Genomic DNA, 9,428 nt, shown 5'->3' with positions numbered 1-9,428 from the left:
TTTGGTAATCCATCATTTACTAAGATCATCATGGTGATTCTTACCAGGCTATAAATTGAATAGAGAGGTTCTGTATAATATGTGAATGTGGCCTTTTGTTTTTCTAAAAGCCAGGAGTGTCTCAGTGCTGCATAGTGCTTACTGGTGAGTTTGGCCTGTAAAAATGGACTTGTTCAAGTCATTCACTTTTCAATTACAACATGCATTTTGCTAGTAAACTTAATTTCCATACTTGCTTTCAGGTAACTTTTTTCTCCATTGAGTTCAGCTTCTGTCAAACTGAAGTGGCTAGAGTACTACAAAACCAGAAACATTGCACTCATGATTGAAATGGAACCATATCTTCAATCTCATCTCAGCTATGGTAACTCCAATGCATATCTCTAATTTGAATACGTGCATATGTTTTTCCGTTTTCATTTTCACTTTCATGGACAAGTTAAAAGTACACATACTTCATATTTTGAAATATACAATTTGTTAAAATATATAGGATGTGCCTCTTATGATGTATATATATAAGTCTTGTTCTTGAGTACTGTGTCATAATCGAATTTTTTGACAGTGTATGAAACTCATGTTTCTCTCCTCATGGTTTCTGTATCAGCAAGTGAATATGGCTTTAACACAGAAGTAGGAAAGAATGAGACAAGGAAAAGTAGGATTAGATTCTTAACTCTATAAATAATATATATTATCATTGAGAAAATCCATGGTAAATATCATGTATGCATGTCTGTTAAAATATTGGCCATTATTTTTTCACTAATTATTGATATGACTTACTTTACTGAGCCAAATCTGAAAAAGTAGACCATATATCCATCGTACGGAAAAAATAATTATTGGTTAGAGCTTTGTGTTAGATTTCATATTATTACCTCTTTACTAATCAGAAGGGTAATTGGGTCCCATACTCATCATAAATTAAGTAATATTTTAGTTAGTGCAAGAGTATCTCTATCTCTATCATAAAAACTCAATATGAGTTCTTAACTCTGTCTTTGGTGGTCCTTTCTAGTTATATAAAGTTTTTCATATCCACGTACTAATAAAAAACACTCAACTTTAGTTCTTAATTTATTTTATTTTCCACTCACACAATAGGAACTCTGTTTCAGATTGAAAAGTTATTTTTCTTATGTAGTTAGTTCTGTAAAAAAATTATAAGCAACTTTGCTGATAGATGCATGATTTTTCAAGATTTACCTATGCATATCCCAGAAAGCTAAACTGATAAGTCAGTATGTGATATACCAGTTTTATTCTGTGTTGTATATTCTTTTGGAAGAATCATTTTGTTTGTATGTGTTCTTAAGATTCTCTCTATCACCTTCATGCTCTTGCTCATGCTTTCTATTATAATCACAACTTTTTGCTCTAATATTTCTTTCTGTATAAATATATTTTTACTTGGTCCATATTCTTTCTAAAAGAGATTTCTCATCATCAGGATCACACGCATGACTCTTGTGTCAAAATATTTTCTAAGTCTTTAATTTATATATATATATATATATATATATATATATATATATATATATATATACATACATATATATATATATATATACATATATATATATATATATATATATATATATATATATATATGTATGTATAATAGATCAATGATACAAAAACAGAGTGTGTTTGGTCTTACTATTTATTGAGAAGCTCAGTTTTTCTTTATATTCTCTTACAATAAATAAGTTTTTTTAGTCTATCATTACATTACACTGTAGTTAAATTCTTTTATAAGTAAATTAGATTCATATAATTTTTACGTTAAAAGCTTATATAAATTGATTGATTTTTACAGTAAAAGAAAAATTTAATTAGTTGAAGTCTTACAAAAATAATGTATATAAACTTTTTCATAAAAAATTAAAGTACATTTTTAATTAGTTGATGGTGAAAAATTGAGAAAAGTTGTCTCCACATACATAGGTTAGTGCATACGTGTGTGGTGGCAAAGAGTGTTTTCCTTCATGTCACGTGCTTCGTCTATCAACGTTACATTTGTTACTTCCAATTGCTGTTTATAAATAAATAAAAGGCTTAAATAAGTTTGAGGAAATTGTATGTGATTCATTTTTATTTTGAAGACCTAATAGTATTTTTTTGTTAAATATTTAATTTAAAAAATAGATATTTAAAATTTATTTAAGCTTCAACAAACTAATTCAACTTAATAAAACTCTGAAAAAATAATTAAAGACGAAAAACCCGAGTAAGTTAACAATTTAACAAATTAAATATATATACTATTTTTTTTAGATTAGATTGGATTTTGAATTTAATTTTAAAAAGCAAATTTAAATAAATTCAAATTGGTGTTTTATAAACTAAAAAACATTTTCTTTATTATAATGCAATGAATTTTAAATATAAATTTAAAAAATAATTTAATCCAATTCAAATAAAAGTTATATATATATATATATATATATATATATATATATATATATAAATTTACACAATCAATTGTATAAATATACTCCCAAAAAAATTGGACTGCCCATTACTTATTTTTAATTTTGAAAATAAGTTATTTAGTTGTATACTTTCCTTTAATCATAAAATATCAATTACGATAAATTTGTTTGCTTAAAAGTGATCTAACAGAAGTTTGTTATTTGTTAAGAAATAGTCATTGAACTTTTTATACTGAATGAGAAGAAATTTAAATTTTAAATACAATAATTTTCTATCGGCAACATGCATACTTCTATTTCTAGAATACCAAATATATGTGATACTCTGTCACATGCAATTACCGTTTAACAGCATTTCCTTGGTTTGTCTCTGTCATGGGAACTTGAGTTTCTGAATTGTTTATGCATGTTTTTGTTGTTTCTGATGAAACTAGAACACACAAGACACTATATCTATGTCCCTGACAATGACATAGACAAAGGTGCTTATGTTTTAATATTTTGAACTTGGAATTGGTTTCTTTACTTTCTGCACTCTCTTTCCTCACTTCCTGGTGATCATTTAGTTTTTACTTCTGCATAATACCACTATTGCAATTTTGGATTTTAAATTTAGTGCTGATTTTCAAAATGAATTTTTGTGTTCATGATATCAGTAGTCCATGAAGAAGATCATAAGTTTTCATTGAATGACGACTCTTTCTGATTTGGCTTAACAACTGTGGTTTCAGTGTTTGAGGTTGCAGAGTCCATGATGCTGTACCCTTACTAGTATTCATTTTCTCTGTGGTCTTCCGATTGAAGTATTGATCTCTGAGAGGAAAGAGAGTTTCAGCTATTATTATCAGGTTCATGATTCCATTTCCATACTCTTACAAAGCTTGAAATTATTATCAGGGGTCATAACTCTTGTTTCTGGTGTGCTACAGTTCACTGACTTTCTTTCTTGAGCATGGTTGGCTACGGTAAAAAGTTGAGAGAATTGCAGATTCAAGAATGGAAAGGGTACGTTCATTTGATCATCTCTGTCAAAATTTTGAAGATTTTTATTTATTTATATCAAATTTTAACTCTTTTTGTTTTAATGGTGGTAGTGATACTAGCACAAAAACGAGAAATGGTTGTTTAAATTCTGGTAAAACTGTTTAAACTTTTTTCAGATATTATATCAACTATAAGTTAATGAAGAAGAAAGTGAAGAGATATGTAGAACAATTGGAGGTTGGAGCTCAAAATCGCCATAATGTTCTCAGAGACTTTTCAATGCTGCTAGACAATCAGGTACCTTAATGTCTTCACTGAACATGGTTAGCATATATAATAACATTGAAATACACCTTCCACTTTGTGTGGAAAATAACATTGAAATATAATATGAAAAAGACTGAGTAATCTTTCCTTGATCTTGAATTTCAGATTGAAAAAATTGTTTTGTTTCTGCTTGAACAACAAGGAGTACTTGCACATAGGCTCTTAGATATTGGAAAAGAGCATCACACTCTTTTCGAGCACCCAAATAGTGTAAAGATCTCTGAACTCCAAGAAGCATATAGAGATGTGGGACGAGATCTTTTAAGGCTTCTTAATTTTTTGGAAATGAATGCTATTGGTCTGAGAAAGATCTTGAAGAAGATTGACAAACGGTTTGGCTATAAATTCACAGACTATTATGTGAAGACACGTGCAAATCATCCTTATTCCCAACTAAGGCAGGTTTTCAGGCATGTGGTAATGTTTCTATCTCTGAATACCACTTTTTTCAAATTTTGCTTCAAATTATTTGAAGCTTCTTTATCAGTAATAGTTGTTTTGCAGGGAATTGGGGCAGTTGTTGGTGTTTTATCTCATGGTCTTGCAGACCTTCAAGATTTACAACAAAGTCAAGGAAGCTACATTTCTATATATGACCAACCTTCTTATACTCATCAAGTTAGTAGTTCCTGTTTTATGTTCTGTTTTACTGTTTTCTGTTTTCAATTTCTATTTGCTAAGGTATTCTTGCAATAGTACTTGATTATTGTCTCCTTCTGATTTCTCTTGAAGGATCCTGTTCTGAAATCTATCAAAGAAGCTGTAGGCAGATTATCAAACTCAACAAACTTTCTTCAGTTTTTGGGAAGACATGCTTTTATCATGCAAGAGGAGCTACCATCTCCTCCTGAAGATCATATTGTTGATGAAAGATATCATTTTATGTCACTTCTTTTGAACTTGGCAAACACATTTTTGTATATGGTGAACACTTACATTATCGTACCTACGGCAGACAACTACACTTTGAACCTTGGAGCTGCAGCAAGTGTTTGCGGTGTGGTCATTGGTACAATGGCTGTTGCACAGATGTTTTCTTCGGTTTATTTCAGTGCATGGTCAAACCGATCATATCTAAGACCACTCGTATTCAGTAGCATCGTTCTTCTAATCGGAAACACCTTGTATGCATTGGCTTTTGATATGAATTCAATAGTAGTTCTACTCATAGGTCGCCTTTTCTGCGGGTAAGTTATTCCCATTCTCTTTGGTTCTACCCATTTTAGAACAACCAAAGTGTATGACTTTTCAATATCTTGTCCTGTCCTGTTCTCTTTCTAACATGCATACAATGGATCAACTAGTATACTAAATACTACCTCTGTGAAGAAGCAAACACTTTAAGCCTGCAGACACTTTAAGCCTGATTCAACCTTACAAAACTAACTTGTAAGGTGATGAATCTGCATTATCTCTAGTTGTTGTGGATCTCAAACACACCCATCATATGATAAGAGCCCGATAACAGATGGAACAAAATAAACCCAACAAACAACACATTTCGCTAAAATATGCTCCAACTCACATATCTGATACCATGTCAAAAATTGAATTTTAAATCTAACTCAATCTTACATAACCGGCTTGTAAGGTGAGGTTTGGACCCACTTATATATATAACTCAATGTGGGATCTCCAACGATCTCAAAGGAAAAAATGTGGACATCTACACTTTACCATGATTGTTTGAAATGTGCTTGTCATGTTTTATTAAGTTGACATAATTGATGTGATGAATATAATTATATTTCAGATTAGGATCTGCAAGGGCTATTAACAGGCGTTATATCAGTGATTGTGTACCTTCGAAACTTCGGATGCAGGCTTCAGCAGGTTTTGTTAGTGCAAGTGCTCTGGGAATGGCTTGTGGTCCAGCTCTTGCTTGTTTGTTACAGACAGATTTTAGGATTTACAGGTTCACCATGAACCAAGACACTTTACCTGGCTGGGTAATGTCTCTTGCATGGCTTATCTATCTACTGTGGTTGTGGATTTGTTTCAAGGAACCCGCTCATGAGAATCAAGCAAATCTTGTGCTATATGAAGCAGATACAGGTATGTTAGCATGATCACTTTTTGTTACATGGTCCATAAGCACTTCTAAGAGAGAAAAATAAGAAAAATTGAATAAGCTTCTCCCTGAGCTAGTTTGTAGAATCTATCACACTGTTCCATTAGGTTTATTTTTTCATTTTATTAAAATGCGTAGGACCAGCAGTGCATGTTGCAGTAGAGAACGAGCCTACTCAACCATTACTAATGAACTCAGAGGAAAAAGAGCAGGATGAAGAAGGAGAAGAGGAAAATGATAATGCTGAAGAAACCAAGAAACCGGTGACTTCTATTGTGGTGGCATACAAGTTACTTACACCAGCAGTAAAGGTCAGAAATCCATCATTATGACTTTTGTTTCATGTACATAATTTTATATTTTTATTGTTGAAACTTTATGGATTTAATAAAGGAAATATTTTGAGCTGGATAGATTGCTTCTTTTTTTTTTGTAGCATTGTAGTAGAATCTTTATCATGGCTTTTGTGCTGGAAAAATTAATGAGTTTGAGTTGTGATGTGATGGTATGAAACTAATATTCAATCTTTTGCACCAACTATAAACATATTTATCAGGTTCAGTTATTTGTGTATTTTATGCTCAAGTATGCAATGGAGATCGTACTTGCCGAATCAAGCCTCGTCACGGAATACTATTTTATTTGGTCAACCAGCAACGTATCCATTTTTCTTGCATGTCTTGGTCTTACAGTGCTTCCAGTAAATATTGTTGTTGGAAACTACATCAGCAACATATTTGAAGAAAGGTACAGATTCAAGTATTATCAGCAAATTGTTCATGGTTTAATGTACATTTTAAATGGAGTTTGTACCACGTTTGTCATATGCTATCTCAAAACAACTAATCTTACCTCTTTCTATTGCTTTCTCACACATTTGATGATTCCATTTTGGTTGGCTTCTGCTTGTAGGCAAGTTCTACTCACATCAGAAATCATGGTTTGCATTGGACTACTTCTAAGCTTCCATATAATGATTCCTTATTCAGTGACTCAATATGTTGGATCAGCCCTTCTCACATTTGTGTCTGCTGAAGTTCTTGAAGGTAATTTGTTCTCACTCTATATAATGTCCAAAATTTATCTGATATGCTGCATCAGATGAATTTCGGACATCATACAGAGCGAGAAGACAAGCATCATACTGAAATTTTAAATCTATTAAATTGGTTCACATCTTGTGGTACAATCTGAGACTGAAATTTGCTTCTTTGAATATGCCCTCTTATTTTTGTTTGGTGAATTCAGGAGTGAACCTTTCACTTCTATCAAAAATGATGTCATCAAGGCTTTCACGTGGAACCTTCAATGGGGGATTGCTGTCGACAGAAGCTGGAACTCTAGCTCGAGTAATTGCAGATGGAACAATAACAATCTCTGGATATTTCAGTGAAAGCAATCTTCTCAACACCACCTTACTCCCTGCACTTCTCATCTGCGTCTCATCCATTATTGCTACCTGCTACAGCTACAACTCTCTTTATTAGAACAATAGCATTGAAATCTGAAGTGTATATAGTGATTGTGCAAACTGATCACTTATCTGTGATCAGTAAAATACTGTAATAGTTAGTGTCAGCAGATTACTGAATCAAGTTGACAGAATAACGTTTTTGACATCTACTGATATGGTTTTAAAGATAAAGCTGGAACATATCTCTCCAGAGGATGATTGTTCATCATGGTTTCTCCTTTACCAGTATCAAAATACAGTGGTAGCAAGACCAATGTTATTTTAAGTGTCTTAGACACCTTGGTTAATACAGATTTAGTAATTTACTCTTTTAAGGTTTTATCTTCCTAATTCTGATATCCTCGAAAGAAGTATTGAATCTATTGTTTTGCTTAAGAGGTATTTATAAAAAAATTCAGTTACTTCAAAAGAAGCTTTGTACAAAAGAAAGTTTGATGGTTTGGATTTGCCTTTTTTGGTCACATTTACATTACTGCAATTTCGATGGACCTTCAATATGAATTTTACCGTTGATTTTCATCTGATAAACATAACGACATTTGAATATAGATCCTATTGAACCGGTTAAGCAAAAGGAACTGGTGCATAAAAGTTAATATAATACAATAGGATGATAACCTCACACTCACACACCCTCACAACATGTACATGATAGATGATACACACAGAATAAAAACTAAAGATCTTATCCAATACAGAAACATATTATAACATCAAGCATCAGACCATGTGATGTCAAAGCCACCCCATTCATTTGGGGGCACTCCCAATGCTTTCCAGACAGCCCTAGAAGCATCAACAATGTTGTTGGGACATGGAGGTTGGTAGTCATGGTCTGCATCACATCCCTTAGTTGAGTCACACTCATCAACCACCATGGCCACCACACTTCTTCCATTTCCACTAATGGTGATGTTTTGGAGGCACCTGCTTCTGTGGTTGAACCACCCTGTAGACAGTGCCACCACAGGTGTGTCTGTTAGGAGAAAGAGGTTCTAAAATGGAAAACTTATTCACTTTGCATTGTGATTATTCATGCCATAAGCAATACAATTTATAGGCTTACAATTTTCGTCTGTTGTACTCCCAACGGCTATAAACGACTAGTACATTAACTACCCAACGGCCAGTGCATTAACTATTCAACGGCTAGTGCATTAACCACCCAACGGCTAGTACATTAACCACCCAACGGCTAATACATTTAAGTTTATTAAAATAAAAACCCAACAGTGTCATCAGAATGGTATTGGTTGTCACATTCTGAAGGGCCACCACCATCTCCACCCTTCTCAAAACTGTTCAGAGTCAGGTAAGCCTTTGTGTGGGTGGACATAGGTGGTGAACATTCATATGTTGTGTAAAGTTTTCCTTCTATGCAGCAATCTGAATCATTCTCTTGGTTGCATTCTCCTGCTGGTGCTTTCTTTCCTCTGATTCTCCCACTTGGTCGACACTTTTGAGCCTCAGACTCAAAACTACTTGTTAAGATGAGACTGACTAATAAAATCAAGGATGCGTTTGAACAAAACCTCTTCATTCTATCCATCAACTTCTCTGTTTCTACTACACTTTGTTTTTCTTTTGAGTGTTTGATGTTTGAATATGAAGATTTTAGCTTGTATATATAGAGGCTTCTTGATCAGGTACACGATTTTGCTTCGAAATATAGGTTTCTTTTAGGGTCAAGCAATGATTTATAAATTGTCTTGTGTTGTCAAAATGACAAGCAGAAATTCAAATAACGTTTGATTTGGATTTGGAACATATATTTGTCCTAGTTACAATAAATATTCAGACCGTAATCTCATCGGAAATTTTAGTAAGAGAGATAGATACATACAAGTGGTTAAAACTTATGTTAAACAGTTTTAGCTTTTCGACTTTTCTTTGTATATTCTCTCCTACTGAAAATTTTCAATACTATATAACCAGGTACATGCAAAAAGAATAGTTGAAATAATTATTACGATTTGATCATAATATATATGTTTGGAAACTATGTATATGCTTGGCGTAACGATGATTAATGCATGTATGTTATTATTTGGATGATAAACATTATCGTTGCATGTAAAAAAAATGGTTTCTTGATTTTGATTAGCAGCAAGAATATAGCCTAAATAATAATGAA

General features: G+C 32.6%; 2 protein-coding genes across 3 annotated transcripts; one reads left to right on the top strand and one right to left on the bottom strand.

The window, feature by feature from the left end:
• On the top strand, nt 1-7,608 carry LOC114183498 (SPX domain-containing membrane protein At4g22990-like). Of its 2 annotated transcripts, XM_028070532.2 has the most exons (13): nt 1-144; nt 243-364; nt 3,170-3,286; nt 3,368-3,443; nt 3,599-3,719; nt 3,855-4,166; nt 4,254-4,367; nt 4,482-4,936; nt 5,503-5,804; nt 5,959-6,131; nt 6,377-6,567; nt 6,733-6,866; nt 7,069-7,608. In XM_028070532.2, the coding sequence occupies exons 4-13, from the start codon at nt 3,391-3,393 to the stop codon at nt 7,305-7,307; spliced, it is 2,094 nt and encodes a 697-aa protein (XP_027926333.1). In that variant the 5' UTR covers nt 1-144; nt 243-364; nt 3,170-3,286; nt 3,368-3,390; the 3' UTR covers nt 7,308-7,608. The 2 variants fall into 2 exon arrangements, with proteins under 2 accessions (XP_027926333.1, XP_027926334.1); XM_028070533.2 differs by lacking the exons at nt 1-144; nt 243-364 and adding an exon at nt 2,974-2,992.
• A 250-nt stretch (nt 7,609-7,858) lies between these two features.
• On the bottom strand, nt 7,859-9,000 carry LOC114183125 (putative ripening-related protein 1). The gene is made up of 2 exons (XM_085673988.1): nt 8,526-9,000; nt 7,859-8,289 (listed from the first exon to the last, which is right to left on the bottom strand). The coding sequence occupies exons 1-2, from the start codon at nt 8,841-8,843 to the stop codon at nt 8,008-8,010; spliced, it is 600 nt and encodes a 199-aa protein (XP_085530114.1). The 5' UTR covers nt 8,844-9,000; the 3' UTR covers nt 7,859-8,007.
• Between the last annotated feature and the right edge of the window lie 428 nt (nt 9,001-9,428).

This window comes from Vigna unguiculata, chromosome 5 (assembly GCF_037176805.1).
Source record: "Vigna unguiculata cultivar grain cowpea cultivar isolate G323 ecotype 2 chromosome 5, ASM3717680v1, whole genome shotgun sequence".
Classification (NCBI taxonomy): Eukaryota; Viridiplantae; Streptophyta; class Magnoliopsida; order Fabales; family Fabaceae; genus Vigna; species Vigna unguiculata.
Note: the sequence above shows the minus strand (reverse complement) of the source record. Positions and strands in the feature narration are given on the sequence as shown.